This window comes from Adiantum capillus-veneris, chromosome 26, assembly GCF_014529385.1.
Source record: "Adiantum capillus-veneris isolate H3 chromosome 26, ASM1452938v2, whole genome shotgun sequence".
Taxonomy (NCBI): Eukaryota; Viridiplantae; Streptophyta; class Polypodiopsida; order Polypodiales; family Pteridaceae; genus Adiantum; species Adiantum capillus-veneris.
The window spans coordinates 46,289,343-46,316,159 of NC_140956.1; the positions used below are offsets into that span (position 1 = coordinate 46,289,343).

Here is a 26,817-nt window from a genome sequence, read left to right on the forward strand (position 1 = left end):
TTGTCATGGAGGCACTCATTTGTCACCCTTTTGTTTACTTCAGCACAACATCTGTTCAAGATTCACCTTCGATCTTTTTTACGAAAATGGGTATCACCTTATGCAATAAATAAATAAATAAAAGCTCTCCACTGGTGGGGGCACGCTCATGTCTTTCTTGACAAATCCAAAAATTTTAACGACCTATCTGACAAGTCGAACCCAAGACGTGACGCATTAAAGAGAAGACAAAACGCAAATTGTGTGAGAGGGGACTGATCGATCTGTGAAATTCAATGGGCTATGAGTTGAGGAAACGAGTTGAGACCCTTGTGGCACATGTAGTGACAGTGCAATCTGACGAGACTCCGACATTGCTGTATGCCTCTGCGTCTTTCTTTTTCGTAAGTCTCTCTCTCTCTCTCTCTCACACACACACACACACACACACACAAGAGCACGCAGTGGGTGTGTTGGATTGGTGGTGTAGGTATCCATCAGTGGCTATGCCAGTATGAGTTGGCAAATCGCAGTTATTTAGATACACAAAACCAAGAAGCATGATATTGATCTGATGGTCATGCTTGTCCTCATTACTATGCTTCCGGATGCACATTTATATGTGAAGTTTGTTTTCTACCTCATGTATTTAGTATTGGAGCCTTACCTGCTTATCAACGCACAAAGAAGTGATCTTGCATTAGCTGTTCTAATAGATTTTTCTGGTCAATTTTTGACAGCTATTGAGCGCTTATTTCATGGTCATTCCCTTTAGGGACGAGGCAGCCATTTCGTTAGGGACAGACATTTTGCCATTGCTCTTTGTTGCATCTCTGTTACTGACGCTTGTTGCAGCTCCAATTTGTTCCCACCTTCTCTCTCTACCTACTTTATCCAAATCAAAGGTATGAAAATTGCTTCTTATGCCACTTTCTTTGTTTCTTCACTTGGTAAAATTAATTTCTTGTTCTGGCCATATGCAAGAACATAGGAGTATAATGGGGTGTGAGTAATTTTGTGAAGAGAGAGAGAGAGAGAGAGAGAGAGAGAGAGAGAGAGAGAGAGAGAGAGAGAGAGAGAGAGAGAGAGAGGATCAGTCCATCCTCCCTACTTTCCAGAGATAGCTTTGTTCATGCATCTGGACCCTCCTGATCAACCGCCGGATATGTTTTTTCATGTGGATGATAGCACATGCAGGGTTGCCTGTTGGTATTGGGTCGGCAGTTACTTGTCATGATCTGGCTTGTCAGAGATGTACTTCAAAGCTGAGTCTTTGAGGCACTTTCTGGATTGGTCCTTGTGCGCAGCCAGTGTGGATGGCAGTTTTTTGTTTGTTGATTAGAGTGGGCATCCATGATGGGTTCTTGATGTGGGGGCAGCTGCATGGCTTTTGCAATTTCTAGGGTCACATACCTTTTTCAGGGCTCGCTAACAGATCCGGTCTTCTTGCTTACTCCCTTGGGTCATAGATTGGGCACTCAACAGATGATCCTGGTCACCCGTTGGATTTCTACCAACGAGAATTTTTCACCATGATATGCAGCATCACGTTTGTGGAAGGCTTGATGTGCCCACAGTTTGGGCTCACAATTTTCCCCTACGTCTACCATTTTGACCGGCATCTAGATAGAGCTGCTGCATACCATAACTACAGGTAATGACCATTTTCAAGTCTCCGTTCCCCATTTCCATTCCAACTTCTGGTTCTAGATCTTGGTTCTATGTTCGTGAGTATCTGAGACAGAGAATGGCATTTCATACCTGTTGTTGTTCCTCTTTCCCCGTTCTGAGAAACTATGCTGTACACTCTTCGTAGTCAGTGGGATTCTTCAAAGGCTCCTCCAAGGTATCGGAACAACGTCGATGCGTTTTTCTTCACACATGGGCGTCGTCGTCAGTTCTTTTCCGTTTGGATCAGGGTGACATACCAATACTCCAACGACCTTTAACCAAATGTGGGACAGGATTTTTAGAGAGTACAGATATTTTGTAGGCACTTTCTTTGATGACATTATTGTCTTCTCCAAGGATAAGGCAAAACATAGAGAACATCTGCTACAGGTCTTTCAGGCAATACGAGATCACAAGTTGGTGATTAATGCAAAGAAAAGTGATTTTTTCCTACCCGAGATACACTTTTTGGGACACATCATCTCAGTAGCAGGAGCGCAGATGGACCCGGCCAAGATAGAGACTATCCGTGATTGGCCCGATTTGAAGAATGTTCATGAAGTTAGAAGCTTCTTGGGCTTATGTTCTTACTACCGGTGGCTCATTCAAAAGTTTGCAGAGGTTGCTTCCCCTTTGCATATCTTGACACAGGAAGGAGTCCCTTTCTCGTGGGGACCCACAGAGGCGACTGCCTTTCAGACATTGAAAGAGAAATTGACTATAGGACCAGTTTTGACTTTGCCGGATTTGCAGAAGTCATTTGAAGTATGTTGTGATCAGTATGCCACGGATACAGATTTTGCAGACGTTTTCACACGGATATAGGATGGGGAGACAATAGCGGGATGTTCCATTCGGAATGGCTACTTGATAAGGAAAACCATGTTGTTCGTTACACAGCCGTTGAGGGAAAAGGTTATGACTGAATGTCACTGTCCGCCTTTTACTGGTCACCGCGGCATTGCTACCACCATGAAAGGGGTAGAGAGATACTTCTTTTGGTTGAGACTCAAGAAGGATGTGGACGAGTTTGTGCGCAGTTGCTTGGTATGCTAGAAGGTCAAGTTTGACAGGCATAAAGCATAGGGATTGTTACAGTCTTTCACTCGCCCCTTAGAAAGTATTGCAATGGATTTCATTTTTTATCTCCCGAGAACACAGAGTGATCACGATGATATCTGGACTGTTATTGGCAGATTTAGCAAGCAGGCTCATTTCATCCCAGTGAAGAAAACAGTCAAGCCGGACCACTTAGCGAGTCTGTTTGTGGCCCAGATCTTTAGATTACATGGCATGCCTGAGACGATTGTCTCCGAAGGGACCCCATATTTACGAGTTGTTTTGGAAGGCAATTTGGGAGAACATTGGTACGCGGTTGCAATTCTCATCGTCTTTCCACCCGAAGACTGACGGGCAATCTGACATTGCCAATTCAGTGGTTTTAGATTTATTGAAGTCTTATATCTCATATCAGAAGACTCAATGGGAAAAGTATCTACCTTTGGTGGAGTTTGCCTACAACAACACGATACACTCTTCGATGGGGAAGGCGCCATTTGAGATTATTGAACGTGCTGCGAAGGTTCCACCCTTCCTAAGCACGAAAGATAAGATTTTTGAAGCTGATGAGTATACGCGCGACTTAGACACGGCTTTTGCCAAGGTCCGCGAGGCTTTGCAAAAATCTCAGGGAAGACAGAAAAAGGCAGCGGATTGCCATCGTCACGATTTGAAATTGAAGGAGGATGATTGGGTGCTCTTACGTTTTGAGAAGGCACGCCTGTGAAAGAAAAAGGAAAAGGAGAGGCTTTTTCCAAAGCTTAGTATACGATACTACGGACCTTTCCAAATCTTCGAAAAGATCAATGATGTCTCCTTCCGACTGAAACTGCCTGACACTTGGAGGATTCACCATGCATTTCATGTACGTCAGACGTCTCTTGAAACCTTTCAAAGGTGATGCGCCTGATGATGGGGAGCCCGATGAGCAACCCGAAGTGGAGGAAAACGAGGAGATCCTTGTTCCTAAATAGATTTTGGCACATAAGGACACAAAGAATAAGGGTAAAGTAAGAAGGCGGTTCTTGGTTAAATTCAAGAACTATCCTCCATTGGATGTGAAGTGGATGGAGGAGGACCTAGCAGATACTCCTCAAATTGTGAACCTTTACCTTGAAGCTTTTGGTTTAGCATAGTCTATTCCAAATGGAACCCAGAATTCAGCTTGGCCACAGATCTGTGTAGTGGGATGCACAAGAGGGGAGTTACTCCGCTCCTTTGTCAACAGATACCTAGAATTTTTGAATAACTAGAGTCACTGATGTCTCTTTGAGCTTCAGGGATACTGAGAGTTGACAGTATTCTGCTTTATGACTTTATGAAATGGAATTTTTGAATATGAAACTGATTTGTTCTTTTGACTTGTTTTTAAGTGCAGGAACTGATAGACGAAATGACAACAATATTTTGGGGTCTGAATGATCTCGAATAGACATGGTTGTTATAGGGGTTAGTCAATCGGGCATCTATGAGGTCCTAAGTGGATCTAGATGCGATTGCTAACTGCATTGCCGATAAATCATGGTCTAAGATCTGAATGAATGTTGAATGTCATATGATGTCCTGTGATGTTGTATGATGTGATTGTCGATTGATACATGCTAGATGTGTGTTCCTAGTGCGTAGGTCATAGTTATCGGAGAACGCGTTCCGCAGGTCCTAGAAGGCCGGAACGCCGTTCCCTCCCCCTCTCCCAAGTTGGAACGCCCCGGAACGTTTTGCCGTTCCGGGTGACCACCTGATACCGGAACGGCTTCGGAACGGTCTAGAACGGCCTCGGAACGGCCCGGAACGGCCAACTCTCAAAAATGGGAAGAAATAGGCAGTTTTTTGCAAATTTGCAATGAACATTAGGTGTTTTTTTAGTGTGCAAGGACTCAAAAATTAAAATGCACCCCCTCACACCCATTCCCTTCTCAAGCATTATTTGGGTGTTTTTTATGCCTCCCGTTCCGTGCCGTTCCCGTTCCGGACCCCTGGCCGTTCCCCCGTTCCGCGAGGGTCCCCGTCGCCGTTCCCGTTCCGCGTTCCGGGTAACTCTGTCGTAGGTACTAACAGTCAGTGTCTGCTAAGGCAGTTTATGGCCTCTATCTGTTTTGCAGGCGTAATCGAGGGCGATTACAATGCTTTCAAGAGGGGGGTATGTCACAACTCTGTGACGTGGCATCCTAACACACACACACACTCTCGTGTAGGGGGGCAACTCTCGGAAACTGCGGATGTAGGCTGGCTGGACTGACACGTGGCTGACCTGAGATTGCTGACGTGGCTTATTGGACTGTCTGAAGGCAGCGTACGGAAATCAGTACGGCAAAATGCTTTTCAGCGTTGGGAAAGAAAAAAAGCTACGCAATTTTACTGGCAGCTTTTTGCTACACTGGCTGAAATTCTACGTCAGTTTTTGGCCTTTGCTTTAATTTACGCAAGTAGTTGAGAGAGAGAAAAACCAAAGTTGCTTTATTTTTAAGCCTAGTTTTAGAGGTAGTTCTTATGGGCAATTTTTAAGGAAGCTTTTGGGCTCTGCTTTTGGCATCCCTTGTACTCTTTAAATAAGCAGGCAGGGCCTCTCATAACTCAAAGCATCTGGAGGCAGAGTCTGAGTGTGAGCACTTGCCTGCACTCTTGTACTTTGAACACAGATTAATACAGAAAGAAATACCGAAAGGGACGCAAGTCTTTGGGGCCAATATCTCTAGGCACGGAACTCCGCCGGGCCAGTGTTGAATCAATTGTGAACTGTGAACTGTTTTGAAGTGGTTATTTGTGTTGCCGCGGTAGATTCTTGACTTGGAGTGTCCAAGTCTGTTACATGGTTGTCGATCCGTTATCCATAGCCACTTGTTGCTTTTGGTCGTTGTCGTCGTGTGTGCTCGAGCAAGGGGAGGCCATTTTGAAGTTGCAAGATCTGGTAATCGGGTACCTTCTCGCACTCCAAAAAATGGCCGTACAAACCAAGCCAAAAAAGATCCAAGCAGCTTCAACTCCACCGCAAAGGGAACTCCACACGCAATGGGCTCCGCACAATCTGCTATCCCTCTCTGAAATCTGAAACTCTGTCACCGATAGCCGCTTTGCACGTTTGCCTTGTGGTAGGCCTTGAACAAATCCAAAGCTCCACAATAAACTGTGCATACCAATGGCTAAGAATTCCATCCAAGCCGATAAAAATTCCCCAAGCCACTCCGCACTCACTGCAATCCGCCTCGATGTTGCCGTGTGGGAGCTCTTGAACCAATCAAGGCTCCACAGATCAAAACTTTGCCTCGCCCTCTCTGAGCTGCCAAGCCGGAACTCTTCTCCTCAAGTCCCTCTCTTTCCTTTTAGAGCCACCCCTCTTTGCTCACAGCCGTTGGCGTTTCAAAACGCAGGGGGTCGGGGAGGAGGGCTGTTGGCCTTGCGTTTTAAAACGCTGGCCTTATCTCCTTTGGAATTGGCAGACAAGGGTGCCACACAGGGCAACGTTTCAGAACGCCGCTGGCAGGGAGGGAAGCCGCCTAAACGCGCGTTTCAAAACGCAGGGAAGGGGAGGGTGGGGCTGTCGGCAGCAACGCAGTGGACTGCCTCTGTGGCGTTTCAAGACGCTAGATGCTGCGCCCAGTAGCACCACACTGTTGTGCAGCGTATTGAGACGCCCAACGGCAGGGGGGGATTGAAGGGGCTCGTAGCGTTTTAAAACGCAGGAGGGGAAGAGATCGTGGGCTGCAAAGGGACACTACCGACAGGGAAGGGCAGCGTTTTAAAACGCTGGGAGCAGAGGGGGGGGGAAGTTGAATGCGGGCCAACAAAGGGGGGAAACTCCTCAGCACTTCTCTTCTCTGGGCTGCTCCTCCACGCCAAGGCCTTCAAGGAGCACACAACTCTGATACCATGTCAAAGTCGGGGATGCAGAAGCGTAGAGACCAAGGAGAGAGAGAGAGAGAGAGAGAGAGAGAGAGAGAGAGAGAGAGAGAGAGAGAGAGAGAGAGAGAGAGAGAGAGAGAGAGAGAGAGAGTCTCCTGAACCAATCAATCTTGGCAATGAATAATTGAACGTGTATACAATGGAGGCAAGGGGTTGCTTATGTAGCAAGCCTAGTAAATTGCCCTACCCAAGACTTTGACAAATAAGTAAAATAAATACCTAAAAGCCAAACTAAATAATGGGATCACATTGGGCAGTTCACTTGAGATGCCTAAACTTTAACAAGTAGTCCCTGATTTTCTTGGGCAATCCGCAACAGTGCTTCTCAATCTGTTTTGACAATGGCACAAATCTGGAAGTGGTGACTGGCAACAGTGCAACCCAAAACTGTTTATCATACCCTTCCAGATTCGCACATTGTTTAGCATTCAACTCGTACCATTCTGTCATCACAAACACTTCAAAAGTGTTTGTCAGCCATGCAGGCACAAAAAGCTGTTTGAATTGGACCCATGTTGTTGGGGCTTGACCCTAGTTCAACAATGCGGTCCACCATTGAAGCGCATTCCCTTTCAAGAAAGTGGCAACCTTGCGTATCTTTGAAGATTCCGTGAAGTTTCCTCTAGCATAAGCTGCATCAAACTGCTGTATGAAGGTCAAAGCCTTCAGTTGATCTTCAGTTCCTCTGAAAGTTTCAAACTTCACTTCCTGCCCACCTTCCTTGTAATCCTTTGGTTGACTCAAAGGAGCCACGTTATCATAAACAGGTGCCTGCAAAAGTGGTGCTCCACGATTGCCCATTCCAGCACTCGCATCACCTGTTTTCCCTATCATATCTGCATTTTGGACGTATGGCTGCAAAAAACCAGCCATACCAAATTGTGTTCCAGGTACTCTAAATTGACCATAGGCACCCTGAAATCCTGGTTGGACACCCATGTTCGCGTACATAGGGTTACCCATGCCTGTTTGCATTGTCCCGAACACATTCCTTGGCATATAACCTGCGGCAGGTCAAGCCATAGCTTGAAACATTGAACCACCTCCAAAATAACGAGGATAAGTAATAGGTAATGGAAGGGTCTGACGCATAGCCTGTTCATTACTCCCTTGACCTTTAACAAACGGTTCCTGTCCAGCTAAAGCAAGTTGCTTTGGATCATTGGACACCGTTGGTTGCTCAACCAAATGGGCTTTCACTCAAGAGTCATGAGTCCTCTACGCATTGGAAATTTCCTTCTCTCGCAACGTCTCAGTCATGCCTTGTGTAGGAGGCCGAAAACCATGTGTCGGAGTGAAACCGGCCCGTGGGGCGGTAGGCTTTGGCTTTCACCCAAATTTCTTTACTTTAGACACACACACAGAGAACTTGCAAAGGTAACCTGCGATGGGAATTAACACTTAAGCACACACGGCTCGGAAGCTAGAATGCTCCAAGCAGGCGCCGACAACCTGTAGGCCCAAAAATTGGCGCTCCTTTCGGTATTTCTTTATTCTTTAAGAGGATAGATACAAAGTAGAGTCCTGGGAATTCTTTACCTGTATCCAGTTAGATACCACTTGTTTTGGCAAAATTTCGGCAGCATAACAGTCCCAAAACTTGCCCGAAACCAATTCCCTTGCTTGAACTCACTTCCATTGACATAAACCCTCTGATTTTTGCCCGAAACTGTAAATTCAGCACGCTGTATTTTGCCCTGTTTTCAGCCATAAACAGCACTGAAAACGCATAACCAGCACTGAAAACTCACCTGTACGGTGAGGTTATCACCCTCACTCGTGCCTGCGTTTGGAGCAGCAGTTAGCTACTCCTGTTCCTGCTCAAAGAGGCTCTTGCCTCAACAAAAGCGCATGTAACGACACAATTGTCCATGAGTCAAATGAAGAGTCCTCTTGTGGGGCATCACATTCATGCACGTAGGGGGGAGAGAGAGCAGTGTGAGATGTGCAGGACATGACTTCTTGCACCACATTGTACATGAGAAGGAAAGCTTGTAGTCAATAGCTCTTTACCTGTGACAGCTCGCAAATGAGCTCTCTCTCAGCCAGAAATCGAGCGTCCAGTTTTCTGCATGAGGCAAGTACACAAGAAGGTGCCACTTGGCACATTTACAAGCAGTTTCTCGCTTTGGAATTCCCGTTTAAAAATCTCCCGACTGGTTGCGTAGTAGAGCTCTAAAATGTTCCCCTTGTCATTCCGGAGATAATGACACGAATAGATTTATCATTTCGTGGCCCTAAATAGCAATTCCCTAAATTTTAGGAGATGCTTCCGTTGGGCTCTCACTGGTCTTCTGACCAACTATCCCCACTGGGACCGCATCCAAAAATGCAATATGGCCCAACTATCGGGTACTTTCCTTTGATGACCCCACCTTGGCACTGTGCCTTTATTGAGTTCACTTCTTAGTATCCACCAACTTGCTAAGTGTGACTGGGGGACCTACATGATCTTGAATTGAGCCTATACATCCTCTTACTATACGAATTTAGTGCCGACCAACTTCCCGTCTGCAGGTGAAACTACCGTTCACATTGGCCATACATTGTCTGACCATTTGCAACTTCAAAAAGAGGGTCTCAAAAATAAAACAAAAATCATTGGAAAGAAACCAACAACTAAGGTTAGCAGTTGCCACGTCCTCGTGACATGCAGCCTGAAATTCCCGTGTAGGAGCCTGTTAGAACTCCTGCATCCTTGGGTTGCTAGCCAACTGCTAAAACATGTCCATGCAGCAACGCAATTGAGCTCTAATCAATCTATCCTCTTCTTGAAGAGTTGAAGGAACACAACAATCCACGCTACACTTTTTGAAGAAAAAGTGACTATCCTGCCGATGGAACCATGTAATCGGCCTGTACAACGTAGAGGGAAGTACTATTTCAATTACCTGTTAACTTTACACAAAGCACTGTGAAGAAAAGAGAACACAGTTGCGTCTAGCGACTAGAATGTCACTGTGCACACGAGACCGACACCCTGTAGGCCCCAAAATTGGCGTCCCTTTCGGTATTTCTTTATTCAATTAACAATTGACGATTCGTACACTTAGGCCAAACTCTAACAAAGCTGTCCAAACCTGGCGAGGGCTGAAAACGCAGGTTTCTGACCTGATTTCGGCAGCACAACGGCGCAAAAAACCTGTAGGTCAAAAACACCTGTCTAGGACGGATTCCATCGCAATTTAGGAGCTTTCTGGTGAGCTGTCACAAAAATTCATCGTGCTATAGTTCTCTGTTTTTTGTTGTCGGGTGCGCAAAACCTTGTACACGCATCCCAAGGGTCTCATGGAGCTCCCATGGTGTTCCTCTCGCAGTTTGGGTGCGAAACCCTAAACCTGCAGAAAAACACAGCAGGCTGTAAATCTCTGTTTTGGATCGTTTTTAGCGGAGTGAACACGCCTACGCATGTCCCAAGGGCTCCTGCACGCAATGGGACAGTTCCCTTGTGAATTGGACAAGTTTTCACGCCAGAAAACTCTCCAAACTCGCAACCTTCCACTACGGAACTCTGCGTACCTGTGGGGGATTAGCAGTTCCCGTTCAGAAGGCTCTTGCCTTGGCAAACGCGCATAAACCCTCAGAACTGCACATATTCATCTGAGTAGCCCAACTAGTGGGGCATTACCATATATGCCAAAGAGGGGAGAGAGATGCACGAGAGCAAATCATCACGCTACATGAGACAGAGGAGAAGACAAGCTTTCCATTGAAGCTGTAGACCTGCACCCACTACTCACACACACATTGTAGGTTACTTTAAGCAAAAATCAGCCTCCTCTCTCAAGTTGGGCCCCCTCCATGCTGGAAGTGGCAAATATGCCTGGAGTCGCCATGTGTCCAGTTTGCCCCCTTTGAGTTAATTCTCTCGTTCCCACTGACTTATAAAGTTGTGACTTTCCGAGTGGTCCAGATTTCATTTGGTACGCACAGGCTTCCATACACATCAAAATTCAGTGCTAGCTGGCTCGACCAGTCCTAGACTAACCGACCTAGACTCTCGATGTGAGAAACCCGTTCGGCCACAGCCGTTTCACATTGGCCATGCAATGTCCACTTGCACCTTTTCAAGGGTTCCCGGGAAAACAAGTCAAAATAAAATAAATAAAAATCTATAGTATGAAAAAAACCACAAAGACAGGCGAGCTCGCTATTGCTGCCCACCTGCGCACGCCCAGCTTCACTCATCTCCCCCCCTCAGCCCGCTGCCTCTCCCCCCTCCCCCACTGCCCCGCTGCCTGTCATCCTGCGCCGCCCGCTGCCTGCCCTCCACCGCCCCCCCCGTCACCCCCTCCTTCTGTTGCCGCCAGCCTTCCCCTACCCCATCCACCCCCCCCCCCCCGCCTCGGTTTCTCCCCGTCATCCGTTGCAATTCGGCCTCCTCGGCATTGCTTCGTTTTTGGGGCAGTGTCTCCTGCGCCTGATTGCAGCGTTCGCCCGTCGACCTCTTCTTACGACACAGTAGTAGACACAGATGGAGGCTCCAACTTCCAGAAGCCCCCTCGCCCGACCCCGCTGAGCCCACCATTCGACTTGCTCTATCGCCGACAGAGCAAGCGAGCCTAGCCGCTGAGGTAGAGCATTTGCAGGCGACTTCGGTCATCTGCAAAATTCTCGGCACCCGTCCTAGCAGAGGAGAGCTGCGAGACCTTCTCCAGGCCCACCTTCTCGCAGAGGTGGGCAAGATCTTGAATGTCCAGATTCTCGGACGGGGGTACTACCAGATCGAGTTCGAAACCTCCGAGATGGCTTCCAAGGTCGTAGCTATGAGTCCACTGGCCATCTGAGCATCACGCGCCCACTTTCGACAGTGGCGACATGGTTTTGACCCGACTTCGGATGTGCTAGTAGAGGAGGCAGACATCCCCATCTCAGTCTGCTTTCCGGGTTTACGGAGGGAGTGCCTACCACTTCTTTCCAGGATTAGCTCCGCCATCGAGACTGTCTTGGAGACACCTTGTACGCCAGCATCAGTAGCTGCCAAGGCGGCTGGCATCCCCTCAGTTCGAGTTTTGGTCAGAGATACCCACACGCTCCCGAAGGTCATCCTTCTGCCTCGGGTGAGTGGGGGTTGGTTTAGACAGAGTGTGGAGTACTCGGGCCTCCCGAACCAGTGTTTCATTTGCAGACAGATGGGCCACCTAGCGAAGTCCTGTCCACGGAGGAGGCCACGACTTGCACCTCAGCCTCAGCCCCAGCCTGCCAAGGCTGGGCCGTAGCCGCAGCCACAACCACAGCCAGCGGCACAACGCAGAGATTCAGAGCCACCCTCCGAGCGTGGGGCTCCAGCGGAGGAGGGGTGGCAGCAGGCCCGTGGCCGTCGACGCCAGGGGCCACAGCGACAGCCTGGCACTCAGAGTGGCCCTCAGGTGCCTACTCAGCAGCAGTGGGTTCCCACGGGGAACCGCTTTGGTCCTCTTGAGCAGGAGGAGCCCCCTATGCCAGCCTCCACCTCCGCTTCACCCTCGCGAGCCGCCCCCCCTTCAGAGTTCCCCTCCTCCTCCTCATCCTCCCCCCCGCCCTCTGCTCCCGTCCCCTCTACCTCTGTCGCCTCACCCCGCTCCTCTTCCCCTCCGCGCCCCCCCCCCCCCCCCCCAGCTCCTTCTCCCCCCCCTTCTGCTCCAGTTCCACAGTTGACTCAGGAGACTGGTCCCTCGCCGGCGGCTAGGAGATCTCTTGGCAGCGCCTTTGCCACGAGTCGCCTAGCGAGAGAGGATCAGCCCTTCTTGCGGCCTCCTCTGCAGATTCAGACATCTTCCCTTGCAGCTATCCCTCGTGGTCTGACGAGCATTGACCTCCGACGCCACTGGGATTTCTTCGAATACGGGTTCACTCACTTTCTCCGCGATTCCGCAGTAGACCACGAGGCAGCCTGCTTCAAGGTCCATGCTTTGTTCCTCGCCGCTAGGGGGACAGAGGCCTTGTACTCAGCAATTGGTTTCTCCTTCCCCCTCTGTGGTAGGGCCGAGACAGAGTGGTCCCTCGACTCAGTGTTGGGATGGTTGCATACACAGGTTCTCGAGTTCTCTCACCACATGGGAGAACTTGGAGTTACAGATTTACTGCAGACTTTGTGGCCACTGGCCAAGTTTGCGGTGACACCCCCAGACTCAGCAGGATGTAGGCACATTGTGGTGTACTTTTTTGTTGATACGCAGTGTTTGCCTTGCTATGTATACATCCATGAGGACTCCTGGACAGTGGAGGTTGCACGGCTCGCTCTGCTTGGGCTTGGGCTAGGCACTCACTGCAGTCTCGCCTATCTAGAGGACGCTCAGATTACTCCCCATCCAGATTACTCCCCATCCAAGCCAGCCTCGAAGATAGCCCGTCTTGCTGCTGCGGCAGCATCTGTTCTCTCTCGCTCCCCATGAGGATCGTCTCGTGGAACGTGCAGGGACTAGGTGGGCCCTAGTTTCAGCGACAGCGGGGCCGATTGCGTCAGGAGCTTCAGCGTTGCCTTGTGGGAGGAGAGATTGATCTCCTTATGCTTCAGGAGCACCATCTGTCTGAGAGCCGCATTCGGCGATGTGGTCAGATTTTGTGTGGACAATATGATACCTTTTGGTCAGCTGCTTTTGGACCTAGAGGCATCCAGGGTCGGGTATGTATGACTATTGCGGACTCATTGCAGCAGGCCATTGTGGGCAGAGGGATTATTGTGCCAGGCAGGGCTCAGTGGATTACTATGCAGGTTCAGGGTGGCCTTGTGGGCTTCCTGAACATCTATGCGCCCAATGTGGCGAGTGCTCGTGCAGAGTTTTGGTCACAGATTGTTGAGTCTTTGCCACAGGCTGACCATTGGTGTGTAGGAGGGGACTTCAACATGTTGGAGGACCCGTCTGACAGGATTGGAGGCCGCCATGCTACTGTGCATGGAGTCGAGTTAGCAGCTTGGGAGAGGTTGTGTATGACTTTGAGGGTCTCATATACATGGCAGCACTCTGGCTTTGTGAGGCCTCCAGCCAGTCTTGCCTTCTCTAGATCGGACCGCAGAGTGGGAGGAGTGAATCTATCGCGGATAGATCGCTTCTACACTAGTGACCGCTTCAGTGACTTGGGGGGATCAGTGGGCATCCTGGCAGGGACATCCTTCTCGGACCATGCACCAGTGATCCTCACAGTGGCAGACAGGCAGAGGAGCGGGAGCATTATGCTTCGCATCCCAGAGCGGGTCTTGTTGGACTCAGCACTCAGAGAGAGGGTAGAGGCTCTCTGGACAGAGGGCATGGACAACCAAGCTCTACCTGCAGACAGAGTGGCCTTAGGCCTAGCTCAGCTTAGCCACTTTTTTCTCCAGGAGTCTCTTGCTCTTTGGGCTGCAGCGAGAGAGGAGGAGCAACGTCTCTGATGAGGCATTGCTTCACTACAGAGGATGCAGGAGCAGCATCCAGACAGTCCATGGTTGGAGGAGCAGTTACAGCAGGCTCGACAGGAGCTTGCTTGCACAAAGGAGAGGCGTCATGAGTTTGCTTTTCACCGACAGGCATCTCAATGGACTCAGGTGGGTGACAGAGTGACAGGTGCTTTTTTTTGAGACAGTGGGACCTCGGCACTCGCATGCCAAGGTCAATCAGTTGAGGAGACCCGATGGGTCAGTTGTTTGTGATCCCGAGGATATGCGTGCAGTGGCTACTGACTTTTACCGTGAGTTACTGTCGGTTGAGCCCAGTCAGAGCGGTAGGATGCATGCAGGGAGCAGGTTTGGGCACAGATGCCTTGTCTTGTTATTGAGGAGATGCGCCAGAGGCTAGAGATGCCACTTCAGCTTGAGGAGCTGCACAGAGCTCTTAGGGCCCTCCCTCGTGGTAGCTGTCCAGGTGAGGATGGGCTGACTCCCAGCTTCTTCTTGGAGTACTGGGACCTGCTTGGCCCAAATCTTTGTAGTGCCTTTCAGTACATTCTGCACACAGGAGTGATGCCGGATAGCATGAGTGAGGGCCCGATTTACCTCATTCCAAAGGAGGGTGGCTCGTTGGATGAGATTCGACAGTGGCGCCCCATCACCATCCTCAACTCAGCCTACAAAATTCTTGCCAAGGCTCTGAGTTTGAGGATTCAACCACTTTTGGAGAGCCTTATACATGGGACTCAAACAGGTGTTGTCAAGGAACGCAGTATCCTTGACAACATCTTCACTTTCTGGGAGGCTTCTGCCCCGGCACGGCTCCGTGGGGAGGACCTTGTGATTCTTCTTCTCGATTTTGAGAAGGCATACGACAGAGTTGACTAGGACTTTCTAGAGGGCACTCTACGCAGGATGGGCTTCTCAGATGCTTGGATCAGAGGGGTGTCAGCTTTGTACAGACAGACTCACAGTCAGGTGCTTGTGCCAGGAGGTAGAGGTGAGCGCTTCATGCTCACACGCTCGGTCAGACAGGGTTGTCCTCTTGCCCCCTTTCTCTTTCTGTTCTATGCGGAGGCGATGAGCAGATTTTTGGTGTCACAGCAGGTTGGTCTGAGGGGCTTAGCACTCCCTATTCGGGGAGATGAGCTTCTGTACGCTGAGTTTGCCGACGACTCAGCCTTGTACTTAGAGGGCCAGGAGGCCAATCTACACTGATGTGAGCAGGCTTTGGAGACCCTCTGTTGTGCATCGAGCACATTGATCAACTGGAGAAAGACAATGGCTTTCTTGGTTGGCAGTGCTCCTGTGCCAGATTGGATGCCAAGAGAGGGTTTCAGGTGGATTCCCCCAGGGACTGCAGTTCGATACTTGGGTTGTCAGGTTGGTTTGGACTTGTCACCCGAGCAACAGATTGCTCCTCTTCTCCTGTCCATCAGGAGAAAGCTGTTACATTGGAACTCAGCACGACTTTCGCTGGCTGGTAGAGTAGTAGTTGCCAACCAAGTGTTGTTGGCGACTATGTGGTACATCACTTCTTGTTGAATCTTCTCGAGTTCTTGTATCAGCCAGGTAGAGAGGCTGATCAGGAACTTCCTTTGGTCAGGTCGTGACAATCAGATTGCCCGACCAAGGTGGCTTGGTCGGCATCACACTTCCTTGTTCTCAGGGAGGGCTTGGGATCATTGATCCAGCACAGCAGAGCAGAGCCCTTCTTGGGAAGTTCGTAGTCAGAGGACTTCTTCCAGGAGAGGAGCCCTGGAAGGAGTTCTTGCTGCAGAGGCTTCGTGCCAGGGTGCCTCAGTCAGGAGGCCCTTGGCAACCTTCGACCAGATGGATCTTTACAGAGTTGCGCCAAGTTGGTTTGAGCAGGAGACTGGAGGACCGCTTCGCTGTGAGTTTGCTTCGATCTTGGGAGCTCTTACGGCGTGGCCTAGAGTAGAGATAGCTGACGTGCACGGAGGAGCGCCTACGGCAGCCCCTCGTCTGGAACCCCATGGTTAGCACTCAGAGAGGCCACTTGGTTGGGAGTCGGCCTCATGTTTCTTAGGGTCCCATGGCAGCAGGTCCAACACGCTCTCTAGGTGACTGGCTAGAGTTCACAGGTTTGTCAGAGGAGGTGGAGGGTTTCCAGCTACAGGGCATGAGAGGGGTGCAGAGCATGTGTCAGGACATCTTAGAGTCAGTTCCAGCTGAGTGGCTCACGCCTCTCGAGCCAATAGCACCCCGGTGGATGGGAGCCTTCACACGACTGGAGGTTCTCATTTCAGTCAGGGCCTGCTCAGAGACTGTCCCAGCCCTGTTCTTCGAGCTTCAGGGTGGGGGACGATTACAGCGAGTTGCAGTAGAGGCCCCGCAGGTAGCAGAGTGCTGTTTCCAGAGGATCCGAGTTGTGGGCATCTGTGGGAGGACTTGCGTCATAGACCCTGACCCAACAGCTCTTGAGACTGGACACTGGAGGCTATGGGCTTGGGAGTGTTGTCCATTGGCACGAGTACAGTGGGATCCTGGTGAGTGGCTATGGAGGGACCCCTTCTCTTCTGCAGACCGCCCAGGAGTCCCCTTCTTTCAGTACACTGTTCGGCTTGGACGTCATATACTTGCAGCACAGAGAGGCCCGCCCCATTGCGGCACGTCATTGGCAGGAGGAGGGCCTCACAGTCAAGTTCTTGGCAGCCTTTTGGCACTTCTTTTGTGGTGCAATTTCAATTGTAGGAAGGGTAGGGAAGGAGGGTGTGTGTGTTGAGAAGAAGGATTTTGTGTTACTACTGTGTATTTTTTTGTTAATGAAGTTTTGAAAGATTACTGTGTTTTCTCTGTGTAAGATGTTAGTATTAAAGTTGTTAGTTTTGTATAATGTAATGTACAGTAAGTAGGAAGTAGATCTGTGAGAGCTAATGAAGTGTGTTAGTGTGTAACAATAGGTGTATTAGTTGTAAGTAGGTAGGTAGAGTGTGTGTGTGCTCTTGCGCAGGCCGCGACGATCTTATCCTTTAAATATAAATATAAATATAAATATAAATAAATATATATATAAAATTAAAGGTAGGATCGGGATCGAGAATATCTCCCAGACCCAAGCCCAAGCTCACGCTCAGGCTCAGGCCTCGGTCACCTTTTGAAATTACGTATTTTAGCTTCACAAGTAGCTAAAAATCGACTTTTTTGAGGACCAACAGAGCTTCAGGTGTCCAAACGTTGTGCTGTAAAGCACACCGCGACCCTTTGAGTGATATGCTTCTTTCAAGCTATCACATACTTTAATATAAAAAAACCGATCATTAAAAAACATTAAAAGATATTTAAAAAAGAAACGAGTGAAAACGGAGGCCTAAAAAAGTAAGCGGTTAACTTTCGAGGTTATTCGCCGACGCTTGTAGGGTGCCAAAGGCACATGCATCTGCACTCTGGTCGTGTGCTAGAGACGGAGCAACTAGAGAGAATTTTGACTTACGTGAGTTCTCAATATCCACTTACCTTAGGTTCCGGACCCTCGGCGGGGACCCAAGGTAGTACAAACCAAGACCCGAACATAGCAGCGGCTAGTGACTCTTCCTCTGACTACGACGTCATGGAGGGTTTCCCAATGCCTAATCCCGATAGCTCAAGCCAAGACATACATGCCATGGACCCACGGTCCGGACCGAGCGTGCTTAGCCACTTGAAGGAAACCTTTAGTAGAGCCACTCGCTCCGAACATGGAGTTAATGATGTAGGGGGTGTGAGTGTATGTCTGGGGGCCAGCCACGTCACCAGTTTGTGACATAAGAATTGTCATCGCCCTGGATTACGCTTGCAAAACAGACAGGGGCCATAAACTGTCTTAGTAGACACTGACTTTTAGTACCGACTCACTAGACACAACACATCTAGCACATGTACCAATCGACAATCACATTACCGGACACCACAGGACATCACTGGACAAATCACATTCAAATTCATTCCAAATCTTAGACCATGATTAATCGGCAACGTATTTAGTAATCTCATCTAGATCCAGTTGGACCTCACAGATGCCCGATTAACTAATCCTTATTGTAATCATGTCTATAGAGATTTATGAGACCGAAATGCTGCAGTCATTTCGTCTTTCAGTTCCTGCACTCAAACATCAAGTATAAATCAATCAGTATCATTTTCATTTTCGGGAATTCCAGTTCATAAAGTCAAACGGCAGAAGAGTCAACCCAGCAGTATCCCTGAAACCCAAAGGGACATCAAAACTTTCCTCTTGTGCAAGCCCGTTGGACTAGATTCACCCATGCTGAAATTAGGGTTCTATCGGAGTAGACTATGCTAAACCGAATGCTTCAAGGTAAAGTTCCAAAATCTGAGGAGTATCTGCTAGGTCCTCCTCCTCCATCCACTTCGCATCAAATGCAGGATAGTTCTTGAATTTAACCAAGAACCGCCTAATCACTTTATCTTAATCTTTCTATCTTTATGTGCCAATGTCTGTTCCGGAACGAGTATCTCCTCGCTTTCCTCCACTTCGGGGTTGCTCATCTGGCTCCCCATCATCAGGCACATCGCCTTTAAAAGGCTTCAAGAGACTCACATGAAAAGCATTGTGAATTGTCCAAGTATCGGACACTTTCAGTCTAAAGGAGACATCATTTATCTTTTCTTTTATCTGGAAAGGTCCATAGTATCTCATGCTAAGCTTTGGAAAAAGCCGCTCCTTCCCCTTTTTCTTTCTTAGGCGTGTCTTCTCAAAATGTAAGAGCACCCAATCGTCTTCCTTCAATTTCAAATCGCAACGGTGTCGATGTGCTGCCTTCTTGTGTCTTTCCTGAGATTTTGCTAAAGCCTCCCAAACCTTGGCAAAAGCAATGTCCAAGTCTCTCGTGTACAAGCGGCTTCAAAAATCTTATCTTTCATGCTAAGGAAGGGTGGAACCTTCGTAGCACCTTCAATAATCTCAAATGGTGCCTTCCCTGTTGAAGAGTGGATCATGTTATTGTAGGCAAATTCCACCAAGGGCAAAAAAAATTCCCAGTGAGTCTTTGATAAGAATTGTAAGACTTCAATAAATCCAGTACGATTGAATTTGCTCTCTCCGATCGCTCATCTATCTACCGGTGGAAAGATGATGAGAACTGCAATCGTGTCCAATGTTCTCCCAAATAGCCTTCCAAAACAAACTCGTGAATTGGGGATCTCTGTCAGAGACTATTGTCTCAGGCTTGCCATGTAATTTGAAAACCTGTGAAATGAACAGTCACGCTAAATGATCCGGCTTGACTGTTTTCTTCACTGGAACGAAGTGGGCTTGCTTGCTAAATCTATCGATGACAGTCCAAACGCCATCATGCCCACTCTGTGTCTTCGGGAGAGAAAAAATGACATCCATAGCAATACTTTCCCAGGGGCGGGTGGGAATGGGTAAAGGCTGCAACAATCCCTGTGCTTTATGCCTGTCAAACTTGACCTTCTGGCATACCAAGCAACTGCGTACAAAATCGTCCACTTCCTTCTTGAGTCTCGGGCAAAAGAAATAACGCTTCACACCTTTCAAGGTGGTATCAATGCCACGATGACCCGTAAAAGGTGGACAATGGCATTCAGTTAGAACCTTTTCCCTCAATGGCTGTGTAACACACAACATCGTTTTCTTCATCAAGTAGCCATCCCGTATGGAATATCCCGCTACTACCTTCCCATTCTGTATTTGAGTGAATACATCAGAAATATATGGATCTGTGGCGTACTGATCGACCATGTCCTCAAAGCTTCTATGGTGAATCGTGGAAATTGCCAAGACTAACGGCTTTCGGGACAAAGCATCTGCCACCAAGTTCTTCTGTCCCTATACATGGACAATCTGGAAGTGAAACTGTGACAAGATGTTAGCCCACCTCATTTACTTTTCCGAAAGCTGCTTTTGTGACAAGAAGTAGCGTAAACTTTGGTGATCAGTGAAGACCGTAAAATCGGCTCCGAGTAGGTAATGTCGCCACTGAGTAAGAGCATGGATAACCCCCAAAAGCTCTTTCTCATAAATTTGTGCTGTCAATTCCGGCCTTGAAACAATCGGCTCCCATAGGCAATGGCTAAGACCGCGCCCAGACTATGACCACAAGCATCACAGTATACTTCGAATGACTTTTGCAAATCCGGCAAAGTCAAAACTGGTCCCGTAGTCAATTTCTCTTGCAACATCTGAAATGCAGTCACCTATGTGGATCCCCACGAGAAAGAGACTCCTTTCTGTGTCAGAATGTGCAAAGGGGAAGCGACCTGTGCCAATTTTCAAATGAACCGCCGGTAGTAAGAACATAAGCCCAAGAAGCTTCTAACTTCATGAACATTCTTCAAATCGGGCCAATCACGTATAGTCTCGATCTTGGCCGGGTCCATCACTCCTGCTACGGAGACGATGTGTCCCAAAGTGTATCTACGACAAGAAAAATTCACTCTTCTTAGCATTGATAACTAGTTTGTGACCTCAAAGACCTGTAGCAGATGGTGTCTATGTTCTGCCTCATCCTTGGAGAAGACTATAATGTCATCAAAGAAATTGCCGACAAAAGATCTGTACTCTCTGAAAATCCTATCGATCATTCGGTTGAAAGTTGTTGGAGCATTGGTAAGGCCAAAAGGCATCACCAAAAATTCATATAAACCGAAGCTCATCAATCCTGTTGAAACAAGAGGATCCTTGTAGTCGGTCAAGAATATCATCGATCCTCGGAATCGGAAATATGTTCTTGATGGTGATTTTATTGAGAGCTCTGTAATCATTGCACATTCTCCAAGATCCCTCTTTCTTTAAAACCAACAACATTGGAGAGCAGTAGGGTGAAGTACTCGGTTGGATAAGACCCTTTTCCAAAAGGTCTTTCACTTGGTTCATAATCTCTTCATTCTAGGCTCGGCTCACACGGTAAGGTGGCCAGTTTGGTGGTGTGCCTCCCTTAAAAAGACCTTCTTAAATGAAGAGGTTGGTAGAAAAGAGTACCCGAGAGGAGAAGTGTAAGGTGGAGCGGAAGTGAATGTTGAACTTTGCTCAAGATGAGTGCTCCGAACTGTGCTCAAGGGTTCCTTTTACTTACGGAAGGGAGAGCATTCCGTTCCTTTAGTGAGAGAGTGCAATGGACACAAACAAAGTGATGAACACTGTGAATGAAGGTGCTGAGACTGAGAGATAGAGAGAGAAGATATTAGAATGTTGTCAAACCCTCCTCTGAAGGCCCCACTCTCTATGGCGAGAGCGGTCTACTTATGATTGCACAAATCTCTACAATGCTTGGACTTGCGACGATGAGGACGACGACGAGACGGGCTGAAAACTGAAAATGCTAATGGTTGAAATCTGCAAATCTTTATCTGCTGAATTCTAACTCTATGTCGGTGGCGATGTCGATGACAACGATGTGACGACGGCCCTGAAATGCTAACTGCTAGGGGTGCAGGATCTGCTATTGTCTATGCTACTGAAAACGCTGGTTTCATGCCGTGCAAAATGCTGTATGGCTGGTTGTAAAACGCTGATTGATTGCTGTAGGAAAAGCTGGTCTTGGGGCTTGAAAAATGCTGAATTGAGAGGTTTCACAAACGCTGATCTAAGGGCTGAGAACGCGAGTGCACCAATGCTGAAAATGCTGAGGTTGATGGGCTGCTTGGTGATGAGACTGTCTGCTGAAAACGCTAGGCTTGCTTGTAGAAAACGCCAGGTCTTCAGGAGTTCTTGCTTGAGAGAGAGAGATATGCCTGCGCACACTTCCTCTTCTGCCAGAGAATCCTAGCGTTGGTTTTCTTATATATTGTCTTATGGAATTTGCCCTACCCAGTTTCCCACCAAAAGTCACTTAAATTTAATAAGTGAAAAATGCCAAAAATAGGGGAAATAGGTCTATGCACTGTAAAAATGCTCTTGATGGGTTCTGACTGAAATCTGATGATCATGCTGTGTGCAACCAGAGGATATGCATCTACTTTAAGTGTCTGTACATGCACGGTCTGCGAACAGACTCACAAAAGTGCCAGATCACTTCCTATTCTAGACTCATTGAACTGAAATGAACCCATGTCATGAAGTAGCTTGTCCACGTACACATAGGGTTAGATGTGCACGTGACATCCCCTCCTTTTCGAAGTGAGGTACTGGTACCGAACTGTATGGCGTCGAGGGAGATCGCCAACAGGGTCTGGAATCTTGGAAAAGACTCTTCGCCGGCCCACTCTGATGTGTGGGTCGTGCGATACTTAAACTTCATAAAGGTCTGCAACGCTTGCTTCTTTGGACCGCACCAAAAGCGACACAAAGTCATCTGTAGCTCCTTCAATGCTTCAACTTCGTCTATAGTCATGCGTCTACTTTCTCCAAGAATCTCCAAGGCTGAAAATTCTTGAAACCACTTCCAACACAAAAACATGAACATACCCATTCCATGTGAAGTGACTGGAAAAATTCTTGTCTTCTTAAAAGACTGTGCATGCAATGTAGATGAACATAGAGACGGAGTGCCAAACCGTTTATCAAACACACGCAAACAATGGGGTCGAATCTTGACTTTTTGATCTAAATCAATCAACTGTGGCAAATCACAATGGAAATGCCGATGCTTGATGCTCAATCCTTCTTGTTCTCTTTCTGATACTGTGTCATGCCAAGGAAGAGACATGGAATGTGAATTCCTTGTGTGCAAGCACGTCATCTTTTCATGAATCATCCGCATTCATGAATCTTCGCCACTCCCATGCTCACCACCTTCATGCGAAGTATCCATTCCGCTTCGGGTGATGACCATCCACTGAAGTCTTAGGTTCTAAAATTCACGAGGAACTTGGGTTCTTGTGGGTCTTGGGTTCTTGGGTTCTTGAGTCTTGAGGTTCCTGAGTCTTGAGGTTCTTGAGGTTCTTGAGGGTCTTGAGGTTCCTGAGGTTCTTGAGTCTTGGGGTTCTTGAGGGTCTTGAGGTTCTTGAGGTTTTGGAGTCTTGAGGTTCTTCTTTAGCTTGCAATCTGTGTTAGAGAAGGATCTTCTCTTCACCTGAGTTCTGCTCTTTTCTGCGTGCGCACCCCTTGGCGGCCTTGCGCTCACACCAAGGTTGCTTTTTCCCACGTCACGTCGATTGGCCGGCCGCTAAGTGCACGGTCCGCTCTCAATGAGTGAAAAGAGGCACAAGGGGAGGCTGGACAAGCCCTTCTTTCTTGGGTTTCCTGTCACTCTTCAAAAATACAATTAAAAATCGACACGCCCAAGAGGACTTGGGTTACGTGCGACCGCAACAAGCAAAAAAAATTATGTGGTTCTTTCTTTGAGTGATACAGAACACTGCCAAAGCTCTGATACCAATGTATGGTGGAGTAGAAGTTAATGTTGAACTTTGCTCAAGATGAGTGCTCCGAATTGTGCTCAAGGGTTCCTTTTACTTACGGAAGGGAGAGTCTTCCGTTCCTTTAGTGAGAGAGTGCAATGGACACAAACAAAGTGATGAACACTGTGAATGAAGGTGCTGAGATTGAGAGATAGGGAGAGAAGAATACGACACCAGAATGTTGTCAAACCCTCCTTTGAAGGCCCCATTCTCTATGGCGAGAGCGGTCTACTTATGATTGCACAAATCTCTACAATGCTTGGAATTGCCGACGATGTCGACGACGATGAGACGGGCTGAAAACTGAAAATGCTAATGGCTGAAATTTGCAAATCTTTATCTGCTGAATTCTGACTCTATGTCGGTGACGATGTCGTTGACGACGATGAAATGCTAATTGTTAGGGGTGCGGGATCTGCTACTGTCTATGCTGCTGAAAACGCTGGTTTCATACCGTGTAAAACGCTGATTCATGCTGTCCAAAAAACGCTGTATGGCTGGTTGTAAAACGCTGATCTTGGGGCTTGAAAAACGCTGAACTGAGGTTTCACAAACGCTGATCTAAGGGCTGAAAATGCGAGTGCACCAATGCTGAAAACGCTGAGGTTGATGGGCTGCTTGGTGATGGGACTGTCTGCTGAAAATGCTGGGCTTGTTTGTAGAAAACGCCACGTCTTCAGGAGTTCTTGCTTGAGAGAGAGAGATATGCCTGCGTACACTTCCTCTTTTGCCAGAGAATCCTATCGTTGGTTTTCTTATATATTGTCTTATGGAATTTGCCCTACCCAGTTTCCCAACAAAAGTCACTTAAATTTAATAAGTGAAAAATGTCAAGGGAAAATAGGTCTATGCACTGTAAAACTGATGATCATGCTGTGTCCAACCAGAGGATATGCATCTACTCTTAGTATCTGGACGTGCACGGTCTGTGAACAGGCTCACAAAAGTGCCAGATCACTTCCTATTCTAGATTGACTGAACTGAACTGAACCCATGTCATGAAGTAGCTTGTCCACGTACACATAGGGTTAGATGTGACGATGAGGACGACGACGAGACGGGCTGAAATCTGAAAACGCTAATGGCTGAAATCTGCAAATCTTGTATCTGCTGAATTCTGACTCTATGTTAATGACGACCGCGATGACGACGACGCACTGAAAACGCAGATGCTAAAATTTGTGCTGAATCTGCAAACTACGTTGGGTCTGACCGTGCGACGAGGATCTGTTGCGGGAAGGTGAGATCTGCGAGGTTTGGGACTTCTACTGCGGAGTCTTGACGTTGAAAACTGAAAACGTTGGTGCTATTCTTGGTTCTGTCGCGATGGAACTGCAAAACGTTGATCTGCTATGCTGCTCCAAAAACGCTAGGCTTATGATGGTCCTGCTGTCGCCAGGGAGACTGCAAGTGCAAACTATTGGCTGATTTGCACTTCTGAAAATGCTGGCCATGTCTTGGCTAAAACGCTAGGTCATCCACCCGGGGGGGGGGTGGTCTTGCTGAGAAGGTGTACTGTGGATGTCAGGTCCCTGCTGCCTCTTCTGCCAGAAAGTGCTAGCGCTAGGGTTCCTTATATACTTGACTTGCTAAATTGCCCTACCTAGTTTCCCAACAAAAGTCACTTAAAAATAATAAGTGAAAATTGACTAAAATAGGGAAAATAGTTCTATGCACTGTAAAAATTGCTCCTGATGGATTCTGATCAAAATCTGACGATCATGCTGTGTGCAACCAGAGGATATGCATCTACTCTAAGTGTCTGGACATGCATGATGTGCGAACAGACTCACAAAAGTGCGAGATCAACCTTCCTATTCTAATGACTGAACTGAACCCAACCGAACCCATGTCATGAAGTAGCTTGTCCACGTACACATAGGGTTAGATGCGCACGTGACAAGAAGCAATGGCCACACGCATCTCGAGTAAATCTTATCAATCGGGTAATTCTTCAGGTGTTTCGCCAACCTTGGGTCCTTGGAGTACTTAATCATTTTGTTCACACATGTGTCAATTTGCAGTTGACGTTTGTACTCCTTTCTGGCAAACTTGTCCGGGAAGAAAAAATTGCCCAAATCTTCATTCTTTTCTTCAGTTCCCGCGTCGGATTTTCAACTTTTCTTTGCCTTCCTACTAAGAGATGTTATCTCTGTCAGATTCTTCACAAGAACCCATGTGTAATCTGGGATTCTTTATGGCTTTATGTCCTATAAGACAGAGCAATGAAGATGGGAGTGCGCCCGATGCGCGATGTATGAAGGGTGGGAGTGGTAAGTCCGGGGTCAGGGCACGAAGATTCTTTCCCAAAAACTGTGTGCGTTGCAAAAAGGATCGGATCCTCAAGTCCAGGGTCGGGACACGAAGATTCTTTCCCAAAAGCTGTGTGCACTTCAAAAGGATCAAATACTCCGTAAAAGAAGAATCTTTTTGTGCTCTGATACCACTGTAACAAACTTGGACACCCCAAGTCAATTTTCTACTGCGACACAACGGAGATTCACTTTAAAACAGTTCACAAAGATGACATGGCTCGACGTAGTTCCGTGCCCAGAGATATTGACCCCTAAGACTGGCGCCCCTTCCGGTATTTCTTTTTATATTAATTTGTGTTCAAACTACAAGAGAGTCGGTGGGTGCTCTCTCAGACTTTTCGTCCAGATGCTCTGAGAAGTGAGGCCCAACCAACTTATTTATTGATACAAGGGATGCCCAAAAGCAGAGCCCCAAAAATCTTTTATATTAAAAGCTTCTCAAAATTAAAGCATAATGCCCAAAAGCTGGCCAGCATAATTTCCAAAATTCTGTACGGTCTGTCAGCGCAAAAAGCGGAGTGTCCGTACTGTTGTCCGTACAGCCTGCCACGTCAGCATGTCGGCATGTTTTGCTGTGTATTTTCCGTTGGCTGCCACGTCAGCCTATCAGCGCATTTCAAGCAGCAGGGTGCGTGAGTGTATGTCAGGGGCTTGGCCACATCACCAGTTTGTGACACAAACAATTGTCCTCAACTGTAGCGGTCCAAGTGAATTGCCCGGGGAGAACTTAAAATGGCGAGTTGAGGTCGTGCTTTCTCAGAAGAGAACTTAAAAATTTAATTGAACAGAAACTCAATAATTCAATACTTACCTTACCGGTTCGTGCCCTTGCTCCTATTACCTCGAGGATATCCTTCTTTCCAATAGATCGGAAGTTTCCTTATCCGAGAATCTATTCACGTAATCCGTGACTTGCTCGTGCTCCTATCGGGCAAACCAATCCCAATCTTCTTTTATGCCTTCCTTAAAGCGTAGAGGAAAAAAATTAATCGAAAAATTCAGCCTTTAATTGAATCCAAGTCTTGTTGTAAGTTCCTTGCAGAGCTTTGGTATACCACCAAGTACTTGCAATCCCCTTGAGGAGTTTGGTCACATGCCTAACCTTCGACGCTTTTGAGAAATTGCCGTTTGCAAAGGCAACTTGAAACTGTCGAGTGAAAGTGGTAGCTTTCGGAACATCTTCCCTTCCGTCAAAAGTATCAAACGTCACTGGAGTGTTCTAAG

General features: G+C 47.7%; 1 protein-coding gene across 1 annotated transcript in view; it reads left to right on the top strand.

Moving 5' to 3' along the window:
- The first annotated feature begins 221 nt into the window (after positions 1-221).
- Positions 222-26,817, top strand: part of LOC147423367 (TLC ATP/ADP transporter) — a 44,391-nt gene continuing 17,795 nt past the window's right edge. Inside the window, exons 1-2 of the mRNA XM_086501830.1 lie at positions 222-383; positions 720-884. Of these exons, the coding sequence (XP_086357956.1) occupies positions 276-383; positions 720-884 (273 nt within the window). The 5' untranslated portion in view covers positions 222-275. The remainder of the gene's footprint in view (positions 384-719; positions 885-26,817) is intronic.